A 27389-nucleotide genomic window follows, 5' to 3' on the forward strand; every position below is an offset into this window, starting at 1 on the left:
AAACCAATAATGATGTACCTACTTTATATGTAGAGAAAAAAATATCGATAACACGCGATGTTTTCTGTGATTATTTCTTCATGAATAATCATGATCAAAAATTTAAATCAAATTAGAGTTGTAATTATCTTAAGAATGAAACAATCATTAAAAAATATGGCAATTGAATCCTTAAGGTTAATTAAACGAAGTTGGCAGCACCAATAAGTTTCAATTATATTAAAAGTAATAAAGAGTATTGATTAATGATTATATTGTATGAATTGTAACTCCTCAATAAAAACCGACGGGATTTATATTGTAATTGCTGGTGTTCCGTCTCAATTGTACATTTTATATAGTATTGTTTTGTATATTTTTTTATAGAACAGGGGTCAAACGGGCAGGAGGCTCACCTGATGTTAAGTGATACCGCCGCCCATGGACACTCAATGCCAGAGGGCTCGCGAGTGCGTTGCTTGCCTTTTAAGAATTGTTACGCTCTTTTTTTTGAAAGTCCCTTAGTTGAGTTGGTTCGGAAATACTTCAGTGGGTAGCTGGTTCCACAGAGCGGTGGTGCGCGGCAAAAAATGCCTTGAAAAACGCTCAGACATGGAACGGCGGACGTCGTTGTATATAAAGACAGCATATCGCATTTGTTAATCAATTTTATAGCACATAATCTAAAATCGTTTTTGACTCGGTTCCAGTTGTTTTTCCAAAATTAACTTGCATCTTAAAGAAGAACAATTAAAAGTTATCTTGAAGTGCAGACTAAAGTAATATAAAGTTTGGCACGTGACAATACCTTCAGCGTTCGTTATCTCTTGAACATTAACCAGACTATATTAACTTTGCCAATCTTCCCCGTTAAACATAACCTTGTCTTGCTTCCATACGATTTATATTAGTTTTTATATAGAACATTATTATTTCTTGTTTCAATATTTGTAAATTATATAATGATTGTCCCCATACTAATAACACTCTTTAATTAATGTACTCTTTCTCTCCATCTGTTCCAAATTGTTTGTACGCTGTGGTGAAAAGAGACAAGTGAGTACTTTGGTTAAACCGGTAGAATTGACTTTATATATTTAAACCTGCTTGAATACGTACGTATGTACAATCTTATATTTCCTTTGTATATTGATACATAATGTTATAAAAAAGAAACATAAAGGCATGCACAGCAGCCGTCTCATCATAGTTAAAGCGTCCAATATTCAACCATAATCAGGGAACATGGGTGAACTCCGTCTATCTATGTCTCCCGACGATGTATCTCATGCAGTAGGCTGATCATTTCCTTTAGATAAGATAAGGGCTACGACATGTGTATACACAGCAGTGTTGGCCATGTCGCTTCAGTGTGCGACTCTCATCTCTGAGCTCGTAAGGTCGAACCCGGCTGTGCACCAATGGACTTTATTTCTATGTGCGCATTTAATATTCACTCGAACGGTAAAGGAAATATCGTGAGTACACCGGCTTGTCTTAGACCCAAAAAGGCGACGACGTGCTTCAGGCACAGAAGGCTGATCACCTACTTGCCTATTATATTAACAAATTATCATGAAACAGATACACAAAACTGACGCCCATATCTAAAAAGGCTGTAGTGCCATTGTTTTTTTTTAATATTTACACATTTCCAGCCAGTGGACAGTGAATAGTCGATTTTAATGTATATGTAAGTGTCAGCACTGCATGTAGTGTATGTATTAGAAAGCTGCACTATATATGTGAGGGTGAGAATTGCAAATCGCACCACCCTACAGATACCTAAACCCTAGTTCTACCCTAACACATAAGTAGTGAATATATAAATAAGTACGGGGTAATGTCTGCGCCAAGAGACCTAAGATAACAGACGGACCCTACGGGTAGGATCAGTGGTTCAAGGAGGTGGGATATTCTTAAAGTTATCGGGTGGGCTCACCACGATATAACTATGACCCTTAGACTATTGAAGACTCCCTATTAAGGGATTGAAGGAGTTTTGCCACTTTGGGAAGCAAAATGAATAAGACAGCAATATTCAAATCTAATTTATTCTTTATAAAACAAGACCTCAAATATTATGAACAATTATTCACACAGCCATAAGATTATTATTATTCTTGTAAGCTGTCGGTATCTTTCACCTTCAGTAAAAAAAATGGACATACGTGTGTAGACACGGTTGACCAAAGTTCAAATGAAATCTGAACAGTACGTAAGAAAAAACATTCTTAAAGTACTCTTATTACTAACAACGAATTTTACAATTTAAAATAATACTTAGTAACAACATCCCTATCGCGTTATTTGTTACTGTCAAAAGTCATTCAATATGTCTGCACTGGAAATGGTAAGGAAAGGTGATGTTTGAAAATACTTCATACAACAGTTCCAGACAGAGAATCAACATAAAGTTTTCAAAATAAGCTGTAAAATTTCGCTTCACCAAAATATTTTCTACTTGAAACAAATTCAGTTACGTAACGTCTGCCTTTGAAGGAAAATAATAGGTTTATTTTGGTATGTGAATTTCGTTGGGAGCAGGCAATTATGGTTCTTATTATTATATTAACCATATATGAAAATTTAAATTTATTGAGCTAAATACAAGAAGAGTTTACTGTGCGTATTCAGACTATTTTTATGTCGTGAGTCATTTTGTGATTCCTGGATATAAAAAATAGTTTTAGTTCAGGCGTTCTGAAGTCGGTTTAAGTAACTAGTCTGGTCATAAATATTGTTACATGCAAACTTTTATTTTTTTCAACTTTCTAATTATTTTGAATTTGGAACACATTTATATTATTCTTTCGATTTTGCGCCATTTCACATATTTGTTCGTGCTCTCTGTTATCAAGTTACATCCAATCAGTCGCCTTGCACAAAGTGGGAAATGGTATCAGCCGTTTATCCGTATATCGTACTATCAACTGATACAAGAACATATCGTCTGTCGAAGACCAGTAAAGGTCGGGGCGGTCGCGTGCTGTTAGGCTACAAAGGCTATTAATACTCGACCAACATTCATCGAAACCCCATTGAAAGCAAAAAATCTTATCGCGAGAAATGAAGATTCCCCATAGCTCTGTTGCGTATTATAAAACAAGAACTGAACATATCGTTAATATACAGGACAAGCCCTAAATCAATCTTTACAATTAAAAACGGTGGATCAAAAGGTAAAACGTGGTCATTATCCTGCGTCAGTCATGGTTTGGTGGGACGTCTCCTATCAAGGAGTCACAAAACTAGATTTTGGTGAAAAAGGAGTGAAAATTTCAGCCAAAGTGTATAAAGATACAGTCTTAGATCGTGTTGTGAAACCTCTCAGCAACACATTTCTTTTTAAATATACCGTGCACTTTCCAGCAGGATTCTGCACCTGGTCATAAGGCACAAACTACCCAAGCCTGCCTTGAAACAAAAGTTCCGGACTTTATAAGAGTTAATGACTGGCCCTGAACCAGCCCAGACCTTTAGACTTTAAATTATGGTCAGTTTGGAGGCTATGACCAGACTTTTAAATACCTGTATAAAAGCCTGCATTTTCATTTGTAATATAACTTATGGCTGGACTAGGTACCAAACTGTAAGTCCAGAGAGTTTCCGTTACACCTCTTTATCGCTGTTTTTCCAGAGAATTTTATTCACTTCAAGGATTTTGACTACGCGGTTTTGAAAAAGAAACGCCTTACTTACTGTTTCAGGCAATGACCATACCTATTGTTCAGCACGCGAGCCGTCATATAAGTGTGGAGTTTCTTGGCCATTCTTCTGTGGAGAAACTACTCTGGAAGGAGCAGCTAGAATCATCTTTATATTATATTTAACGTTCAAAAGTGCCATTTCAGGTGCTCTGATTGGAATAAATGATTTGACTTGACTTGAGATAATGTTATATAGAAACCACGCGTGGTTATTCTCTTTTAACCGGGAATGCTTGTTTCTTATTAAACATTTAATATACAGTATATACGTAAAATAGAGCTCGTATTTTACAATATAATATATCATTTAATTTATAACTAGAGTAACCAAAAATCTTTACCCAGAAATTCTCCGCCTAAAAGTGATCACAAAGATCTTAATTCTAATTACATCTCATTTAGAAATATCTGACGCAGAATCGATTTTCCACAAGCCACCGTTGATTCAGCATCTTGATACCAGTGGACCATTAAATAGCTTAGTAAATGGCGATCTAGGCTCTTGATAGTTGTGTTAAATCAGCTAAATAAAAGTTACATTGTTCAAAGACACTGTGCTAAAGAAGTTTTTGTGCGTAACTTGTATGTTCCCTAACTAACGTAATTATATCACCTTGACGTCCGTCATTCCACAACTGAGCGTTTTAATGTTTAGTTGCTGTTCACAACTATGTGAAACTAGCTGATTACTGAGGTATTTTCAAACCAATCTGACTTGGAGTCCTTCCAGAAAAGAGCGTACCAATTCTTAACAGGCCAGCAACGCACTTGCGAGTCTTCTGGTACTGTCCGTGGGCGGCGGTGTCCATTAACATTAGGTGAGCCTCCAACCCTCTGTACTCTCAATGAGGTATGAAATAAACACACTTGTCTTGATTAAATTTTGCGTGGGATGCGCAAACATAACTTTTACCCATTTAAAGAAAACACTTTTTTACCGCATTGAAGTTATATTATTATTATAAATTATCATAAACTTACATAATTTTAAAATTGTCCGACGTTTCGTGTGCTTTACTGCGTGCGTGGTCACGGTGACTGGTAATAATACATAACTTCAATACGGTAAAATGTGTTTTCTTTAAATAAATATATATTTACATATATATAAAAAATAATCCCTATTTCTCTTGATCACGGCATCACGTGTGAAAAGCTGAACTGATTTCGCTAATTGTTTTTTTTTGTGTTTTTATTGTCATGAGAAGGTATTGTTATTAAAATTTAAGAATACTTTTGTTACGATAGGATTTTTTTTCAGTGCATAGTGCCTTTACTATTCAAATATTTTTCATGTAACCCTATGGCGTTTGACATAACATTGGCAGAATGCGTTCTTCAAATATTCGAAATTAATTAATATTCATAGTTTCACAGATCAACGTCTGTCGGGTCCGCTAGTGTAAGAATAAAATTGTTTCAAGAATTCGAAATAAAATTTCTATTCTTATCTTAAAATCACATTACACTTGAAATAAAACTCGTCAAGTCTCGCTAAATGTTCCAGATTAGGTACACAACGTTTTAGCACGTGTCATAACACCTTAATGGAATCTGCGAACCTACTAAGAGGGGCTTAAATGAATGCTCTCATAATACGTACATTAAAAGCCATTTGCACTGGGCTTTTGTTGAAAAAAATAGCTATATTTTGTCGGTAATGCGCCATACATTTATCGTTCGAATTTTAAATATATCAACTACTATGTAGGTTACAGTATCACATTTTGAGGCCGGTGTTTGAGAAATCTTCCAATATTTGTAACTACGATTGACAATAGCGAGTAATAAATAGTCTTAAATCATCGCTTGGTCAGAGAACGCTGTTACTGGTATACAATAAATGTTCAATGATAACGACCGATACAGAAAAGTATGAATGTTTTTAGTTATAGAATATATATTCTGAAACTATTTTATCTTTACTAAATATCTTAATTAGGTAACTCTTAATGAGTACGGCATTAAGGCTTGTATTACAAAAATAATTTCAACCTTTTTTTGTATCGCTATCAAATATCATCAGAAAGTAAGTTTAAAAATTCAGTAATAATTTTCTAACTCAAACGAACTCGCTATTTGAGGACGCTTTTTCGACCAAAAGCTGCGCTGCGTAGGAAGATTGCAAGTGAACACTAGTACAAATTAGACTTCAATTTATTTTTTCGAATACATTTTTAAATTTTAAGACTTAATAAGTATATGAATTTTGTATAATTCCGTATAACTGAAACTTGGGCATATAGATTTACATTTATATGAGAGTTTAGTAGCGCCGATTAAAATCACCTATGTTTAGCTTAGCTATTTCATTAGCCATTACGGCGTGTTATTACTCGTATCAGGCTGAAGATATAACGTAGGCAGTTTGATGGAATTTGCATTAAGCGGAAAATAACTTGTCAATCTATTTTGAAGCTAAACAGAAAACTACGTGATAGTTTGCTTTATTGATTCAGGCATGAAATTACAAAGTGCAGTGTTGGCCAGGTGGTTTCATCGTGTGATTCTCATCTCTGAGGTCGCAGGTTCGAACCCCGGCTGTGTACCAATGTACTTCCTGTCTATCAGCGCATTTAACAGTCGGTCGTACGGTGATGGACATCATCGTGAGGAAACCGGCATGCGGGTCAAAATTCAAACGCGTGTCTCAGACACAAAAAGGCTAATCACTTACTGGTCTATTTGAAAAAATAAATGATCACGAAACAGATACAGAAATCTGAACACTTTTTTAATACAAACTTTAGTAGTATAAAACTAGATGTTTCTTTGTGACCTGTTCGTCTCATTGTCAATTGTCAAAAATGTATAGCTGCTGCTCGCGATTCAAATTAATTAAAACAAAACAACATGCCTGAAATAATTCATTTAAAAGTAAAACTCAATTCAAAACTAATATATACCAGAATTTCACAGTTTTATTACGCGTTAGCTTATTAGCCATCTAAGATTGTCGCAAACGTATGACAACAATGAAAATATACTTTAAACGAGTTCATTAACAACACAAAGCTAGCATTACAAAGACGCCTGTATCCCAATTACATTATTTATTCTACAAACAGAATAGCTGTTACTCTACGACTTAATGACTTCAATTAAATTTAGAGGTATTCTCATGTCTACAAAGTGTCACGATCTTGCTGCGATATTGTTAAAATTAAATATATGAGTACGTATACCAAGGTACAATGTGTGTCGGGTGGCAAAAACATGACAAAAACACTACAAGTCTCGACACAATAAGTCTCGAGTCTGAATTTTACCTTAAGAACTGGATAAAAAACATAACGTAATGGTGTCAAAACCTAGTTTGTTGGGCCACGTGCTAGATGCCAATATAGCTATAATTGTATCTCAATAGAGAAATCATTTCAGTAATTTAAACTAAATGGCGTCTTACACGCTTCAGTCTACTATTTGTTCTGATCATTGTTTGAATTATGGTTTTAAATATTAGATATCGTACCTTTCGTTCTCAACATTGAATTATGTTACCAAGTAATATACGATAACAATGCTTTAATTCATGTAAAAACGTTATCTAAAATGTTACTATGAACATTTTTAATCAAACCAAAGTATTAAAAAAATTAAACTTTTATCGAATTCAAGTCATGTATGTTTTGAATCACGCGAAACAAAACGATAGCTAAATTTGAAACTAAAATAACTTATCGCTTGCTAACGTTTTAATCTCGTGAGTATATTTTCTAATGCTAGTACTAGGAGCATTATGTAATAATTGCTTACAAAATATTGTAAAAAACTGAAACGTGGCGAACGTTTATTCCCAGTTCTTCTCGCTCGTTCTTCGCCGTTGATTTAAGAACTGGCAGGTAATGTAAATTGAGAACCATTCATTTATTTTTACCAACGTTCATAAGTGCACATTTTTATTGTATATATATACGTATAACAATCTTTTACAGCTTTGGATGATATATATCTCTATTTTTATAACATTATTGTTCAACTTTGCTCGTAAACTTATGAATAATCTCATATCAAACTAAAACCTAAGCCCTTGGCCTAAACTGTATAAAAAAATTTATTTTTATTCATCATGAAATATGTAAGCGCTTTTGTGGATGGTCACGTAGTTATTTATTCAGTGTCTAAAGTTGCCCAAAGTTTTCTAACCACTTAAGGGCAGACATTTTGTGTCTGTTTCAGTAATATTACTTTATTCAGGCAACGAGGTGGTCAGCCTCCAATGCTGCAAACACTTCTATTTTCGCATCTAAGATGAAATTAGTACAAACTAATCATTAAAGTATACGCAGAAAAGTGTCTCTCATCTCAGCATCACTTTCCTTATTCCGTGTATGCGGTATAATCAGAGGTTTCAAATAAATAAAACCGCATGGCCAGCTAGTTTTGTGAAACCACGGCTACCTAATGTGCCTCGCTCTACATTGATATTGGAGCATTGCCAGCTCGCGGCATAGAATGGCAAATGTATGTTCGTATTACATATTAAATGTGAACGTCAGTATATTATAATATTACTATGAGGCTTAATTTCTATAAGTATTTGGGTAATTTATGAATTGAGGTCAAGTAATATAGGGTCCACTCTTAACTGCGCAGTTTTTCGGTTACATAAACATAAATAACTATAGCTATATACAGTATATGTATTTATATGGCTGCACCTAATTAAGAATAATATGAATATTTACGGCCTGGACTCATTTGTTTGACATAATTATGTCCGGCTAGTAAAAGCTTAAGTTATTACTAAAAAAATCAAATGATGAAGACTGTATGGCGCAGCCGATTTTGGCTCATTACAGGTCTTAACGCAGAAGAAGTACAATTCATGGAAATGTCATTTGATTCATATTTCATCACTGTAGTTTATACAGAGTCTATATATAACTAAAATTAATGCAAGCACATTTGTGGTTTATTGTATTTGCTTACGGTTAGTAACAGCTTTATTCATAGTCTATGGTCCAGGGAGCTAGAAAGAATGAAAATCTATGTAGCCAGGGCACAGGCCGGAAGGAATGCTCTTATCGCGTCGTCTCATGAATGTTTTAAATATGCGAAGTGATTCGTCCCCAATAGAATTCAAGTTTTAAGTTACGTTGCACTCAGACTCTTCAGGATATTTTCTTTAGCAGACTAGTAAATAATTTATTGCGCTATCTTTCTATTCTAATACAGCCTTGCACATAATTCAAATAAAGATACGAAAATAGACTAATAATACTGTTAAACTATATAAAAGAAATTAAAGAGTAAATAATTAAAGTACTAAACGTTGATATTAATTAAAGACCTGACATACAAAATTAAAACTTATTATTATTAGAGTTAGCAATGAAATTTCAATATTAACTGATCATACTACGTCGTTAAACAATATATCAATACTTTAGGAAAGTTAAAACGTTGAAGTGCTGGCTGAAACAAATGTTACATGTGAAGTGAATGAATATTGCTCATGAAATTTAGCTCAAGGAAATTGCGTTGCCTTGAAAAAACACGTAAAAACGTTTGAAGGAGAAAATTTGATAGCTCATAGCTTTGATGACGAGCGTGGTAATGTTCAAAGGTACATGTTTAAGTTAATTTACGTAAATTCTTTAACCATTTATTTGGCGTATATAAAGCAAGAAATTTAAATTGTATTCGTGTATATTTATTTATATATCAATATCGTTATCTACAGCTTAGATGCATATTATATTTTAAAGTTCATTTCTTTATATTATTTTAGTTTCATTACTTAGCATTAATTATACTTGGTCCAACGTAATTATTAATATTCAGAAAGAAAGGAGATATAAATACTAATGGTATGCTGGTTTGTCGTTCCATTTAGTACTTACTTTTTTAAATTCACTATCATTCCTCATTATAAATAAACATTTTTTTGCCACGCACCACCACTATGTGGAACCAGCTGCCCACTGTAGTATTTCCGAACCATTTCGACTTAGGGTCCTTCAAGAAAAGAGCGTACCAATTCTTGAAGGGCCGGCAACGCACTTGCGACCCTTCTGGTAATGTGAGTGTCTATGGGCGGCGGTATAACTTAACATCAGATGAGCCTCCTATTTCATAAAACAAAATAGTACTCTGCCATCGGAACCTAATTATTATTAATCTCTTTTATAAGTCTATATATAGACATCCATTATTATCATCCATCCCCATCGCCCACAGGTAAAATAACCTATGTCACATATCATCGCATTCAGTCAACTCCTTCCTAGTGGGAGTGCAATGCTGTTGCCTTCAAGCTTCAGCCAAATTGACAGGCAAGACCGGGACATTACCACTCAGAAAACCGGCGTGAAGTAATGATGATACTTCCTCTCGTATATCGTGTACGTCAGAAAAGATATCTATTTTCGTCACATCCAGACGCTTAAAGGAACGGACCTATCTAATCTCTGGCTGCGGGCAGACTGCAATGACTATCCGCGATCCTATGCGTGCCTGTATAGCGAATGTCCCATAGTAGAAATAACGAAACTGACCGACTGATTAAGCACATCCACACGGCCACAGATTCTCTGCTGATCTGGAAAGGGTTCCGATCACTAAAATTCTGATACTTGGCGATTTTAACGCCGACCATTTCGATTGCTGTGAAACCATCAATCACGCGGGAATATTCTTTAATGAGTTTGCTTAAGCATACGACTTGACGCAAATGGTCCCTGCAATTACGTGAATACCAGATGTGGTCGTAAACCCTTTTTGTTGGACATTCTGCTAATTTCTCATCCGGGGAACTAAAAAGTCTCTGCTGACCTGCCACTGGGTTCATCGGATCATCACGCACCCTCTATGGTCTCGGTTGGTGGGCTGTCGTCGCGTGTGGCACTACAAGTCAGCAACTTTGGATGGAATGTTGTTTTTTTTGGGGGGGGGGGGTCCATATGGCGTAGGAGAAGCTTGATCTTCTTGACGAATTCCACTTCGGAAGACTAAGGTATGGAGTACCGACATTATAATTGCAATGTGATACTGCGATGCCTTAACTGAAATATTCAACTAAATATTTAAAGTTTTGCTACCTCTGGTAGAGTACATTTAGTCCTGGTAGCAAACAGATATTTTTTCTAACTCTCACTTGGAAAATATAAATAATTCATATTGTTGTATAAATCTTAATTGACAAAGTTCTCTAGCGCTCCCAGTCATTGTAAAAAGGTTTTATTTTTCTGTTACCTTAAACTAACTTAGTTTAGATTAGAACCTTACGATATATTAGGAGTGGTTTCAGAAGTTTATTTGATGTGATGGAGTATCGGCAACACTTCGTTAGTTTAATGCTATCAGCTTTTTGTGAGGCTAACTTTTTAATTCATTAGTTTGTAGCGAAGTTCCGAATGGATTTTACTTCACAACTTGGAGGTTTTATGGAGTGTCTAAAATGCTTTTACATTTACCTTTTTTTCTTATAAATAAAATGTTATGTTTAAATTATACTTCTTTTGGCCCGAAGAATAATGAAAGTTAATTTGTACAATGTACTTAAGTTAGCTATAGACAACATTTTGTGTTTCTACTGATCGCGTCGTTTTTTTTACAAACGTACTATATATTTTTTTAAATATTGTTATCTTGTTACGCCAAAGAAGTATAATTTTTAACGCGTGTACATAAGTTTCCTCTATTCTGAAGGGAAATACAGTATAACCTTAGACTTCCTGTTATATTTATACGTATTTGGCATTTAGAAACGAGTTACCATTAAACCTTTAATCATTGGAATTTAAACAAGAAGCGGCTTACAAATTTACCAGTAACATCAAGAAAATTTATTTATTCAACAAAATTAACATCCTTTTAATTTAAAGATTAAAGAAAACCAAAAGAATCGTTTGAAAGCGGACTTAAAAGCAAATTTAGGTTGGAAAGGCAGTCTTTCAGGAACTGGGGCGTCCTTACATCGCGTATATTTGCTGTGAGATGAGTTGACATAGTACACTTTCATATGCCTTCAATGGATTTTCAGTAAAAGGCACCCATTATGTGAATATTGATATTTTCAGGGATAATCCTAATGAAATGGGGATTGCCATAAATGATTATCATAAGATGGCATCTGTTGCGTTATGATGGTTGGTAATCGTAATTGGTATGCACTAATGTTTAAAATATATTTGTAAGACAATATCCGCTTAAACTTAGAATAAGCCTTAAAGGCCGGCAATGCATTTGCGAGCCCTCTGGCAATGTATGCCGCCCATAGACAGGCAGCGGTATCACTTAAAATCAGATAAGCCTCCTGTCTATTTACCTCCTGATTTATACGAACAATAATAAAAAATAAGAAAAACGAGGCAAGAGTTTTTTAGTAAAGGTGTATTTAACCATAATATATACCAGTTATTTTAAGTGTATCTATCTGCCCCTCTTCATATCGTAGTATTTTTTGATATACACCCCTATACTATTACACGAGCTTTATCTGATTTTATTTTATGTTTTAAATAGCGTATGGTTACTATACCTAGTCCAGCCATAGGTTCTCTTACAAATGAAAATTAATAATGTAATATTAATCGTATTATATATATATATCAATATATTAATAGTATAATGTATATATGCTTTTTAATGGGGTTTCTCAGCATTCTGGCTTTAACAGCATTAAAAGCCCTTATAGTTCTAAGAGCATCTTGGATGTACGAACATACGGCTGATACCAAGCTTTTAAAGTGTCTGGAATATGACCGACCCACTTTGTGCCTGGTGATCGCTGCAATCCTATATTCTTAAACACACCATTAACAACAACAGGAAGAAATATGTGTCGTGGCGCTAAATGGAAAGATGTTTTTAATATAATATACGTGTTCCAAATTCAAAATAATTAAGAAGTTAAAAATAGAAAAGTTTTTTGTAACAGAATTTATGACCTGGCTTGTTGAATTCGACATAATAATTAAACATAACTGTGCATAAGTACTGCGTACTCGTGATCCAAAGACCAATTATGGTCGGCGGTTTAAATAAAAATTCCCTAAGGTAACGTATACAAAGTTACTCGAACGCCTCGAAAACCCGAACGAATTCGAATATGTTAAATAACTCGACGTTCATATCTCTCGATGACCACTACTGCTGTTTACAGCATTAATTTTATCTTTACAGCACAGTATGTACGATAAACTTAATCTTATAAATTATATATACGCTTCAACGTACAAGATTAATTATTAAAAGCCGCATTCCTCTATTTGCAGGAACTGAGGACGGTCTTGACAAATCACGAGTGCACTCAATACGTAATGAACGCTTCACCACACGACTGTTCTGTCTCTGAGCAAATATTCTTGATGAATTCCCTTAATACTCCAAACTAAATTAACTATAACTATTGTTTTTTCTTATTATTTTATGTTATAGACAAGTTAATGATTATTGATATATTTTTTTACTTATTTTATGTGAAGTTAGATTGAGATGATCAAACTAAGATTTTTATGACTTAATTGCGGGTACGGTAAATACGGGTTTACAATTTTTTATTCAATAAGAATAAAATTAAATCTGAGGTTAAGTCAGGCACTTAGACTTAGATATTAGTAACATTTTATGTATTGATATCATCAACTAGATTACAAAAGTATTCCGCTTTAGTTGTACACCAATGAACATAAAAAATCTAATGGCGCCACAACCTTTTAGGTCTGGGCCTCATACCTGACACACGCCGTTGTCTTTTAGGATCGAAGACCGGCTCTAAAGCCTGCCGGGTTTCCTCACGATTTTTTTCTTCACTAAACGAGAAAAAATAGCTAAATAGACAGAAAGTCCTTAACATAAATTATAAAAATTGTATTCATTATTTTCTCTCACATACAGAGCCTTTCACAGATAATGATGGAAACAATTATAAAGGACACAAGTCTTTATAAAATACCTATATTGTCTTATTATCATCCTTTAATTCCAATACAAAATATCTTCTTTACCTATATAATAATAATAACAATTAAAAATTAATAAATTAAAACCAATTTAAAAGACCGAACGTCTTTGTGGGACTTTTACGATGGCACAGATTTTATACTTTTTAGTTGAGTGAGGAAAGCACCAGCTCTGGTCACCGGTATTATCTATCAGGTGCCAACTCAAATTGTTAAGTAGCACCTGTGCACTTGAGCCTCACTTGAATGTCTACTCCAAATAGAACAAAATTGAAGTTGGAGGAAAGATAATTATGAAAACATTAATATTCTCACTTAGCTACGTACAGTGCGTTACCATAAATTAACAATCTCTCCAAATCAAGAGCTTTGAATCTAACAATGAATAAACTTCTAGGTCACTCTGGAGTCTCAAGGGCATTCCTAGTTTCCAATAGCTTGATTTCAATATCTATTGAATTGGTATAATTGTGTTTTGATTGTTTGTAAAATTGAATTCGCTCTTGTGTAAAATTTATATAACCGAATTGAAATCGTGTTTGATAATAGTGAATATTTAATGAATGTCGACATTATTTTGTATTGTGTTTGAAGTGAGGTCAATAAAGTATTAAAACTACAAATAACCAGAATTTAAACTTTACAGTAACTAAATAACAAGTTCTGCGTACAATTTTCAATCAAAATTACTTTTCGCCGAACCATAAAGCAAACGAAACATTGTGGCGTATATACCTATATAATATTTTAATATGTTCTTAAGTATCTTAATATTAGTGAAGCGTGTATTATAGCTGGCCATTTGTATCAATACTGTTTACATATTCACACTGTTTTCACATTGTATACGTGCTAATGATAATATAAATAAATAAAAAATCTGCGTTTACTGCACAAGACGTTATGCGACAGAATTGCCACTACTAAAGTTCTAATATGAAACTACTAAATGAATACATCAACCAATACTCTCCCTTACTCTCTCTCCCTCGATCTTTCTCAATTGTTTGCTCCCTACTCTCGCTCCATGGCTATTTGCTTCATGCTACGTTTGCCCTTTCTCACTCAAACTGTCTCAATCGCTCTCTCCCATTCTCTTCAACAAAAACGCTGCACATCTTCGTGACGCTATTATTGTTATTACTGCGTTTCATCCGTAAAAAAATACCCTAGTGCGAAGTTTCACTTAAAAAAAACAGGTAGACTTTGTGAGGTTGTAGTGAATAATAACTGGATGTACAGAACCGATTTTGAAAATTATTTTACCAATAGAAGGCCACGTTGTTAGTGAGTGTCATAGGCCGTGTATGTGAACCAGAAAAATGTAAATACTTGTCGGTCAAGTTAGACGGCTACCCGTGCCAACCCGAGTCGCTAGTTATACTAATAGAGCAGTCCAAATTCACCGTTTTAACCAAAGTACTCATCTGTCCCTTATTAGCGTTAAAATAATTTGATAGAACGAGACGAAAGGGATTAGTGTTTAGTTTTTATGAATAATGGTGACTATATCGAAATGATATGATAACATATATTTTATTAAGCAGGCTATTTGTTTTGTCTCTTATCTTTTATACAAATAACTCAAAGGTTATAAGCCTATGAATACTTTTTGTTCAAATACTTCGACTATTACCTATAAAAATGTTTAATACGTATATAATAAAAACTTATATAAAGAAAATCAATGAAATGTCTCTTCCAAATAGGTTTATTCCTATGAGAGCTCTAGTCTGACCTGAAAGTTTGCATTGATCGAATATATTTTCATATTACCTTGTTCAATATTATCGGTCAAATGTCGAACTCGGTCCCTTCTGGGACCCTAAATCTTCATTCAAAGATTCTAAATCTTCCTATCAGGTTGTATTAGACGTATGTACTTCATGAAAATGTTTTATTAGCCAGACTATCATTTAGTGGTTTAGTGAGAACACTTTTGGTTTCTATATCCACATATAAGTTTGACAGCTCTGTGTTTACACATATAATGATTAACATCTACCAATTATTACAAGCGTTTTGACGTAGAATTTCAAATTAGACCATATTATTGAGTCCATACCATGAGCTTTATTTTTTAAGGTTGACTTGTCAGAATTATTAGTAATTTTACTGGCATTGTACTTTGAAATGCACAAAAAGCTGTTGTAATATTGTGTCAGTTTTCGTTTTTAAATGTGAAAAATATTAATTCAATCAAATTAATCTCCCATTGATATTATGCCCTACAATATGCTTAAAAGACTATAACTGAGATGTTTAAAATTATAAAAGAAAAGAGTGTACAATTCTTAAAAGGCTACGAAATACTATCGCAATGAGTATCCATGAGCGGTGGCGGTATCATCTAACATCAAATGAGCTTTCCGCTCGTTTGCCCCTGTTCAATTAAAAAAAAACAAATAACGACCATGAATTATAGAGTTAAATAAAGCTTGAGCTAGATTTATCTTTTGAGATGTATAAGCTCTATTTATCCTTGTATTAACCACAATCCATTTGATTGAATCTATTTTATTTTACATATGTTAAATCTCAATACATTTGAATAATAAATCAATGTCCAATCTGCGTTTCATTGTTGTACGTTTGCTTTCCCAAAGGTTCTGTAAATTGGTGTGATATATATTTATAGCACAAAATTTAGTTTAGTTTCGTTACAAGTAGCTGTTTGGGGACCAATTTAGGAACGCCCACTAAATCATAATAAATTGTTTCTTCGGAACACTGTTGTTATTATTTGGCCTAATGACGAACTATTATGAAATTTGGTTAGCATAATTTAGTTCAAGGTAATTTCACATTCTGTTCGTGCTTAATTATAATATACCCTAAATGATTCGTTGTTATTAATATATAATTTTTTTTTATTAACTTTTACTGACCGTGCTTATAGTGTACGTTCACTAAGGTATTTTTTTATCTTAAACTCTGTTTGGACCACGGCGAGACGGTGTTATTATTAGTACTATTTCAAGTTATCGATACCATTTAAAAGTTCACCTTGGTGAAGTACAAATGATTCTCTCAAAGTAAATGCCTCATAGCGCAATTGGGTTACAGGACTTTACGTCCAGTGCACAAGTCAACACATGTCACAGAGGTACACAGCACTATATTGACATTAATTGTTAATTATTTCGCACGGTTCATAAACACAATTGGATGTTCTTTATTTGAATGTAGTTCTAATTTTGAAAATATATACCGCGATAACGATACCCGATATTGAGATTCATAGCGTAAATGTTACGCGACATATTTTTCTGACGGGTCAAGTGCATTGAGGATCTATCGACACGAACTGAAAAGGGTGTATCATTGTTCGAAGCCTGTTTATTAACAGGAGTGCTGCCGGAAAGCCTGCACTAATTGGGAGCAATGACACGAGATATGACAGCTAGTTTTGTGGTAAAATAGAATTTCTATTGGTTGTTACTAATATTTAATGTTTCGGAATTATTTAACATTAATTTTATACAACCTGAGTGCATATTTATTTATTATATAGCCTATATGACGTAAAGTTGTTGAGTTTATATATCATTCTTGTTTATAACATTAGTGTAGATTAAGATAAAAAAAATACATTTTAATCGTGTAAAATAAAGCAATTGCGGTAAAGCATTTACTGTGACGCATTAATAACAGTAAAAATTTTATCCTATTATACTGGAGCAATTACCTGAGTATTATGAGAAGCAGCGTCAAGCGAAATGAACGCTATTATTCAAAAGAGTCAGTCATTTTTTCACAACACAGTCTTTTATCGCTAAATTTTCAAGCTGAAAATTTCGTAACGTTAATACCGAGTAAGCTACTCGAATTACTTTTGTTAATTATAAGGCTTGTTTGAGGCTTAGACTAGAATATAATTTAAATGAGATTACTGGAATTTGATACTTATGCATACGAAACAGTTCATCGTAAAAACTTTAACTACCAGTACCGGTGCCTGTCGTGACAGCGGGTTTAAAAATTAATTATACCAATTTTAGTTCAATAATACAGATAGGAGCCTTACAATTTATCTACTTATGATAAATTATTTTACGAGAGCTTTGAAAAGTGTGGCGGAGAGTTTCTTGCCAGCTCTTCTAGAATTATTAAAGTTAATTTAGATCTTCCTATTTTTATATATACGTTAATAGGTATACATAGTAAACAATATGATTCAATAAATTTTAATTTAATTTAAAAGTGTTTTAATGAAAAAAAAATATTTTTCATAATCTTAAAATTGCATCTCATATTCATCTTAACCTTGAGGAGCCTAGAGGTTGTAATTCTTTGTGAAAGTAATTTTATCAATAAATTAAACACTTGGCCTTGAAAGAATTTGTTAAATTAATAAAGGCCAGGCTGAAATTCATAATTAACGACAACACAGGCTGTTTAAATGTTTACAGTAAACACGCTAGTACGCAGTCTGTAATCTGAACTTGGTATGAAATATTTAATAAAAATAGATATTTTTATTGAATAGATATTCAATGCTATAAAAATGCTATATTTTTTCCGAACATTATTTCTATGTCCTGTTTTATATCTACGGGCACCTACAATAAATACGTTTTTATCATATGAAGAAAGCTTTACTAAATTAATATATGAATCTTAAGAACGCTTTGTTCTTATTTGCTTAAGTTCCTTACCAGTGGTGTATCGTATGAGTTTCTTAAGACAAATGAAGCGCTTAAAACATTTCAAAAAATAAATTATATGTTTACATATTTTAGGTCCTTAAGAGCGGCTTACATTCGCCACAAATGTCTTTAAAGATTTACTGAAACAAAAATGTTCTCTTCCGTTACATATTAGTCTATTATTACGATTGAGCACGTTAATGATAACCGCAAAATGCACGATTTGTTTATACCATATGGTTTATCAAAAAGACACGAACAATTTCCTTTCGTATTATATTATTCGTCAAAATAGACAATTTTCAATAGGATGTTCAACGATCGCCTATAGCGTCTAATGAAGATGAAATATGCTCAACACATTTCCTTATCATCCTACAAAGGAAATATTTTAGAGTAACATGGTGGGTGGACAAAAAATATGGCCGCGTTATTTGGAAACGAGCCAAAATCACATCGGGGATATGAAGAGGGAAATATTGGGAGCCACTGCTGAGCACGAACTAATATTGTTTGAATAAAAGTTGTGTTCTGCCGGTCAAAGTGTTCTTGCAACGTTTTTATTGTTTTACATATGCTTGCTAGTATTTGTGTAAGGGATAGGAATGTTTGAGAGGCGTACTAAATTTTATTAAAATTAAGATCATTTAGAATCTATAAATAATTATTTTAGAAATGTTTAATATTGAGTAAGAAATTGTTTTTTTTAAGTTAAAGCAATCAATACAGCTATCAAGCTTGCATGAAATATAGTTGTTAGATCTGAAATGATAATCGGCGTGTATAAAACATATAAAGTAACAACTTCGTAAACACATATATACTTAAGTAATGAGGATTATGTAAATATAGTATAATTCTATTAAATGATTTGAGAATAAGTTTAAAACAACAGATCTGTAGACGTTCTGGTGGCATGTATTCTCTTAAGAGTTATTCATAATACTTATAAAAGTTTTAGAGGAAAAGTGTGCTGTTTTTGGAAAACTTTGCCGAATGATTTGGCATTTACATTAGGGAAAGTTCTAAAGGTTAAATATATTATAGAACAATATTTTTCACATTAAAATAACACAAGAACAGAGTGTCTTCTTTTTATTAGAGACTTCAAGCAGTGTTATTGGAGCTTTCTTATGTTAAATATCCTTATTAGAAAATTAGATTGAACCTTAATTATTTTAAGTTGTCCAAATTTCGAAAAAAATGGTTATCTGTTGGAGCAAGGTCCGGGGAGTACGGAGGATGTCTTAGACATTCCAATTGAAGCTCTTCTAATTTGGTAACCGTCTGTTGTGCAGTGTGTGGTCTAGCGTTGTCGTGAAGTAGCAGTGGCGTGGAGCGATTGACCAGCCTAGGTTGTTTAGCCGCTAGCTTTTCCATCATGGTTTGCAATTTCTGACAATAGACATCAGCCGTAATAGTCTGGCCAAATTTGAGAATACTGCAATGAACAATACCGGCACTAATCCACCAAACGCTTACAAGTAACTTTTTTGGGGTAAATTTTCGCTTGGGGCAGGATTTGGCTGGCTGGCCACTATCAAACCATTGCGCTGAGCGCTTCCGACTATCGTAAAGAATCCATTTTTCATCACAGGTAATGATTCGGTTTAAAATATCGAATACCATTATTGTGCCGGTTCGGTAATGTAACGCAGCAGTTGACGCGCGTTTGCCGGTTTGCTTCAGTCAATTCGTGAGGTTTCCCACTTTTCAAGCTTTTTAATCTTCCCAATTTGCTTCAAGTGAATTAAAACAGTTTTATCACTAACACCGTAGCCTGCAGCTAATTTGGACGTGGTTTGCGATGTATCCGCTTCCACAATAGCCTTCAATACTTCATTATCAACTTGGGTCTCAGGCCGTCCACGGGGCTTGTTCTGCAGGTCGAAATTTCACAGAACGAAAACTTTGGAACCAAAAACGAACTGTGTTTTCTTTTGCAACATGACCGCCATACACATCATTCAGCCTTCGAGTCGTTTCCACAGCACTAGTGCCACGGCGGAACTCGTACTCGTAAATAATGCGATACTTTAAGTTTTTCATTTTGTAAAATGAGTGACGCGAACAGAAAAAACAGAAGAAAAAACAAATTAATGACGGTCATCGAAGTACAAATACATGAGTATATAGCTGCACAAATTTGAATTTGGAATTCCTTACCAAAGAGGAGAACATCGTGATTAAAGTGGCCAGTACGAAATACGCCAATTTCATATGAAAGGACCTAATATTTGTCCTAAGAATGTAGTATAAGATAGTAAACGAATTTTCGCTAATGCTCTCACTTCATCATACTCATATATGAATACTAATCAATTTTTTTAATATCAAAGTGAAGTAATTTGGAACACACCCCACACGCACACACTCCCGTATATATCCTCACGTTCACACCATCACACATCAGAGCCGAATTAGGTATTTGTAGGGTTTGAACTATTTATAATTCATATTTGAATATATAAATTATTGTGGCTATATGTTTAGTACAATTATTTTTGTTGTATATAATAAATTGATAAACATTTATTGTTATAGCGATAATTTCTTTCTTTCTACTTATTAATACTATGCTATATTTTTATATTATTTAGCGTCGGTTATATTTTTCTTTATAGACAAATTAGTGGCAATTAGCAGAGAGATACATCCAATCTTGCGTTTACGGGGTTCGAACGCACTCAAGCACAATCGCGCACACAGAAAAAAAAATACAAAAGCCTTTTAGAAATTGATTTCATAGAATAAATACATTCTACTGTTCATTTCATATTCAACATATGTCCGCGTCCTGATTCGTGGATAAGAATTTTCTTCGCAGCTTCCGTGCGAGACGCGAGCGTGATACATACTATATACTTTAAACGTTTAGAAGTTTCTAGTGTTTTCTAATGCTGCACTATGGCTGCTTGTTTACGAGTAATGTCAATATAAAAATATTATATTTCAATAAATTGAAGTTAAATTCTTTATATCACAAATTCATTATATCTTTTATTTACATAACGAAAAGTTTTCGTGGTCAGCGAGAAATAATCGAATAAAGTTGATAGATAGATTTGAAATTAGTGATGATTGCCCGATTAACGAAGGGAAAGCTGAAAACTATTGTTAATATTCAATTTTTCTGTCGGACTTGAGATAGGCTCATGTTTTTCGGTACATTTAATTTCATTGAATATAATATGAGACGTACACTATTCTTTATATACCTATAGTTCTCTATATATATATTTATAAACAATAGTGCGACTACTACGCGTTAAGACTACTCTTAGACGCGTTAATAACTATTGGTGTTAAAATACATTTTAATATACATATGTATATTACTAAAAAATACGAGGAATTTCTAACACTATGATCAAAAATTAAAATTAAACTTACATAATCTAAAATATCTAAATATCAATAATACGACGATGCAAAATGGAAACAACAAAGAAAAATCATATACTTTCCCAACCCTAATGTTGTACCCTGCTAACAGTTAAGAATTATGAACCACAACAAAGTATCAAGTCCATAAAAGGCAACAAGGCGCGCTTTTTAACTGTAACTTAACTGCAAGGAAAAATCGGCTAAGTGCATTTAACCCGAAAGATATTACGCCATAAATTCACTTACCTCACCACGAAGTTTTTACATCAACAAAGTTACTATGTTACAATGCAAATGAGTTCCTAAACTCCAGCCGGTAAATCTTCTTAAGCGTGACTGGATTGAAAGCCTACTTGCGGGAATATACGACCAGAGCTTAAATCGATTATCTGGCATGGCAAAAGGAAAGCAAAAGAAAATTATTCATAGCCTGTGTAGTGCTTTTCTCGGGGGATTGAGGAAATTTAAGTGCATTTTTCTTATCTATATTAAGTTATAACAATTTTTAAATTAGGTTCAAAGGTTTAACATAAATGATATCTGATATAATAACGCAATATATTTTAATAATAGACTATTTCAGTATAATAAGCGATTTCACGAAGATTTACGATTTTATAATCGATAGTATGCTAATAATAATAATTTCTTTGCAATAATATGGTACACAAATGTTATGGTGTAAAGTTCGCATATTCTGCTGCACATAATGGCGTGCAAATTAGTATTAAAAGGAATTTTACATACATTATGTGTCATATAATTATAGTCAATTCTTATATTATTTTATCACTACATCATCACATTATTAAAATATATTATTAACTTAAGATACTTTAAGATTATCCATGAATTTTCAACCCTGAGTCGTGACGAAACTGGCATTTAAGAACCAAAAATACGATCTCGCAAAGAAGTCCTGTTCACCAGTAAGAATCACATACCTAAATGAAAAACATTGCATGTATTGCATGCATTTAAGGAAGGTATAAAAGATTATCTTTCTCTCTCGAAGAGTCGAGGTCGGCAAGGAAACATCTGGAGCAGACTATCTGTTTCCACCGGTACCTTTCCAGCGCACTTCTTATTACATTGTACAGTGTTGAGGACAATAAGTCTTTCACTTCTGGTCCATCTGGTTGGTGAATAGCCACGTGATTTTTTGTCATTTCTACTTCAACACCGATGAGTTACTCCAAGTTCTCATCGTTTCTGCTCATTGAAAGATTATAATATATATGTTATATTCCACATAATAATCGTGTTTTCCAACCATTTCTATTATATCTTATACAAAAAAGACTACATAAAAAGTTTAACGTAGGCTAGTTCTCTTGACTTTTATTTTAGGTCAATAACATTTGAAAATGATGCTATACTTACAAGTAAACAGTGTCATCTAAAGGCATCACGGGTCGCCATAAATGTTTTTATGATCACAAACTTTCTTTTACGGCCTGTATATGGCTCTGCAAAAAATGGATCTAATAATAAATAAGGATGTCGGTGATTTCCTACCCTGACGTGTATTATAAAATATAACCTATATGAAAGATATATCTCTTAATAATCTCTTCGTAAATAAGTAACTAAGTTACCATCGGTTTCTTAAGGCGCTAAGTAAAAATTATAGCTGTTCACCATAAATTCAATTGAAGCTCAAAAAGGATATTTCAGTCGCTTACGATTCTTTTAAACAGTCGTCAACTATCCGTCATTAAATTTCGTATCCGACTTAAAACCGTTATTTATATGCATAATTATTTGTTAAATCTGACATAAGAGATAATTTAATTGACAACAATTAAAAACCATATTAAATATAATTACTTTACGGTAAAGAATTACATTTTACACTTTTGTGGTAAAAATGGTCAAGTTAAAATCGATATTAGACATATTTAAAAATAATAATCCCTTTAGATCTTAAGTAAATAATTTGGGATCTACATGTATAAAAATGACGTTGTTTTGGTATGAATACGATACTGAAAATTATTATTACTGTCACCCTTTGTCTAAATTACTAACCTTGTTTTGATAAAAAGACCACGTTATGTACAACGAGCAGTGAAAGGAATCTTGTTTCCCGCATTAAGTGAAATAAATTGAAAAGAGAGTGAAAGCCAGAGAAATGATAGGATTTTTCTCTCTTTGAGTAATCACAGTCCCCTTTTCCCGTTTAAAACCATTATTTAGATAACTTCATTAGGAATAGTTAATTTACGAATGTGCACTAACTAACGGCTTTTGTGTTGTTTTTATTCTGATTTTAATTAATTGTAGTTTTATGCATTACAGTACAAGTTTTCATCAAAAATATTGTATAGAACCAACAGTCTTTTACATATGCGCTTAATGCACGACGATTATAGGTTTATGTACGATAATTCCTGTACATGCAATGTTTATTTCGCTACCTACCTCATGGTTGGAAGTCCCATAAAATTAGGATAATAAGTGTGAGAAAATGTTCACTTATATATTAACAAATACATTTTGTTTTGTTTAAAAATTAATTATAGTTTGTGTTGAATGAGCCTGTGCATTAGAAAAACGCTCAGCAACGGTGTGTCAAGACAAAGAATAGACGAAGGTACTGGTAAACAGAAGTGACACTCGGCGGCCGGTATAAAGCGATGTTACACAATACAATTTCTGCCTCGGATGCCTTTGTACAATAACATGTAGTCCTTTTCAGGTCAGACACACTCTACAAATTATAGAGTGTATTGTGTAAAAATATCAGCTTTCGTTGAACAGTTTTGTTTTTGATGATTTTCCGTGGACCAGTTATTATTCTTGTTTCCATATAGTATTGGAATTCAATCATTAAATTTCTATAACTTTATTTTAACTTTTAGTTTTCGAAAAACTTATTTATTTAAAACTTTTTAACAAGTTTGACATCAAATTTGCTCGCAGTTATGCATTTACGTTATGACAAAAATTTTGTATACATCCAACGAAGTATTTTTTAAGTTATGACATAGTGCAGTCTGAATCTATTTAAAAAATAGTGTGTGGCAGTAGCGATAACCTTTTTTTTAATCTTGGCCTCAGATTTCCGTAATTTCGTTAATTAATTAATTAATTCGTAATCATTTGTGTTGAGCCATTTCCAGTCACCAGTTTCAAGTAAGTTTTAAAAGCGTAGTCAAAAAGCCGAATGGTAAAGTGACACAGCCATGGATCGAATCAACGGCCGGAGATCAGAGTCGCACGTTCAAGCCACTAGGTTAACACTACTCTTGAGTGTAATAAGGATATATTATTATATCAGAAAGTTTTCTTATAGAAGGCTTCGTGTATTAAGTGTTTTAAATTGTTCTTATTTTAATAATGTTCCGAGACAAATTTTCTCTATTATATTCCTATAGCTAAAATTATAACATATTGACATATGACGAGCATGTGCTACTGACAGTTTGAGAAATTGTGATCGAGAGATAGAATTAGGTTGAAATGTTATATGACACGTCTGTGGACTTTATTGATTTATCTTTGGCCTATATTTGAGTAAGATTCTGGAAATATATTTAATAAATGATGAATTTGAAATAGGCTTAAGATAGTATTTATTCACTAATAACAACGTAAGGTTTCTATATGTAACTTGTATATAAACGATAATGTTACCACGACTTATTAACTAAAAATACATTTGTTTATGAAAAAATTCTATACTCTGTATATATTAATCATATACGCTAACATGTATACTGTACTGATACTGAACGTCAACTAAATTTATTCCAAAAACCTCAAAATGTAAATGTGCATCTTTTGTTACAGATATGAATGCGCGCGAGAAACAATGCAGTTAAAAGCATTGATCGCGAACCACGCCATGAGTGTACAGAAGCTTTAGTGTCAACGCGATAGAAAAGAAAAAGAAAGATGTCGCTAAACGCAAGCGTGGGTTAAAAAAGATAAAATGGCAAACAAAAGTTTCGGCAACGAGGTGGTCGGCTTTATCCTGGCGGTGGCATTTTGTGTCACTTGCCCAGAATACGGTACGTATTTTATCTGTTTTGTACTATTGTTTTTAATCCGGTTTTGTCGGGTCGATCTTGTGTATTACTACTGTGTATATCTACATTTTTTATGCGGAATCTTTATGAAATACTTTCTACGGATATTTTATATTTGTAAGAATTTATATAAACAATTAGAATATTTACAAAATTGAAGCGTTCGCGTGTTAAATGAATACTAAAAGTAGATACAATAATTTCACTAAAAGCCCTTAAGACTTTACAATAACAAGCCTTCATCTAATTCTACTAAAAACACATCCTTCCTAGTATATACTGACCATATTTACTAGTTTTCCGAGGACATATTGATAACATTTTAAGTAAAAATCATACTCAGCTAGTGCTCACTATAATCACGAAACTAAAATAAAAATGTTTAGGCTTTTATCGATTTTTCATCTACCAAAGGCTAGGTCAAAAGGTAAGAGAATATTCTTGAATTGTTTATCGAGCTATCGAAATCAAAGAATTACCACCTTGTTCCGACCAACCGTTCCGGAATCGAAGTTCTATTTGTTTAAAGATTGCGTTTATCCATGAACGACATCACAAACACTGCCATGTTCAATTGATAAAGTGTTTTGCAAACGCCTTGTTTAATCATGATTAATTCTTTTATTATTTCAAAAAGAGTAACGAATTCTAGTTTTGCTAGAATATATTTTATATCCAATTAATTGTGATTTTGAGAATGTTTTTGAGTAACTTTCATACATAGTTTAGATCGCAAATTAGAATTTTTATGGGGCAGAATTAACCACCACCCATGGACCTACAACTTCAGTAGGCTGGTGGGTGTGTTACTCCTCCTTCTGCCATTATCATTGATAAATTTAATTCACATTAGAGATATATTATAATTTCTTAATAATTGGGTAAAAAAAATATATTACAAAATACGTTGTGTTTATTTTAAACTAAGCCAACACAAAGACCTTTTAGCTTTCGAATTCTGTAAATAATAACCCTTATTATTATATAAACCTTGCTACGGTTTAATACAAACATCCTTTTCCGAGATGAAAATTAATACAGAGAAACAATTGTACCTTTTCCCCGCAATTTACTTAACCTACGTAGTATATGTTTGCAGCTTAAAATAATAATAAAAATTAAACCTCATTTATTTCTTTGAAAGTTTACAAAATAAACACACACATTATATATATATATATACATTTTTTTTCAAGGACCTCTTATTGAGTATACGGTGACCTATAATACGTTCTTCATTTTTTTGCTGCGTTGAAGTGTCCCATCAGAATAAAAGATTTTGTTGCTTTGATCAATAGCGTAGCGTAGCAGCTTATATAGTATGCTAAAAATTAATTAAAACATTAAGTTTTAATTGGAGAACTATTGTCTTAGAGCAATACATTTATATCATGACGCGTCCAACGATGTAAACCATGAACCCATACTTATATGTCCATTCATATTTGCTACGAGAAGTTTGACTTATAGAATATATATGTTTGACATGTATTTGTTTATATAACTAACAGCTATTCTAAAATCAGCAACTCATAATAGGAACGTTAATTTAGATATAAAAAACAGAAAATCAAAAGTCTGAAATAACAATTAATTTCGATAGACAATTATTTACTATTTTTCAATACAAAATGTGTGATTGTAATATTTAGTATGTTCTTTAAAAGACAACATTTGCCACTCGTTTATACACTGTACATTTAGACAATGCGTTAAATTCTT

At 33.0% G+C, this 27389-nt stretch overlaps 1 protein-coding gene across 3 annotated transcripts in view; it reads left to right on the forward strand.

Moving 5' to 3' along the window:
- LOC123711391 overlaps positions 1 to 27389 on the forward strand; it is a 69667-nt gene that overhangs the window by 12792 nt on the left and 29486 nt on the right. For all 3 annotated transcript variants that reach the window (XM_045663960.1, XM_045663961.1, XM_045663962.1), the window contains exon 2: positions 25429 to 25649. In XM_045663960.1, coding sequence (XP_045519916.1) covers positions 25571 to 25649 — 79 coding nt within the window. In that variant the 5' untranslated portion in view covers positions 25429 to 25570. The remainder of the gene's footprint in view (positions 1 to 25428; positions 25650 to 27389) is intronic.

This window comes from Pieris brassicae, chromosome 6 (assembly GCF_905147105.1).
Source record: "Pieris brassicae chromosome 6, ilPieBrab1.1, whole genome shotgun sequence".
Lineage (NCBI taxonomy): Eukaryota > Metazoa > Arthropoda > Insecta > Lepidoptera > Pieridae > Pieris > Pieris brassicae.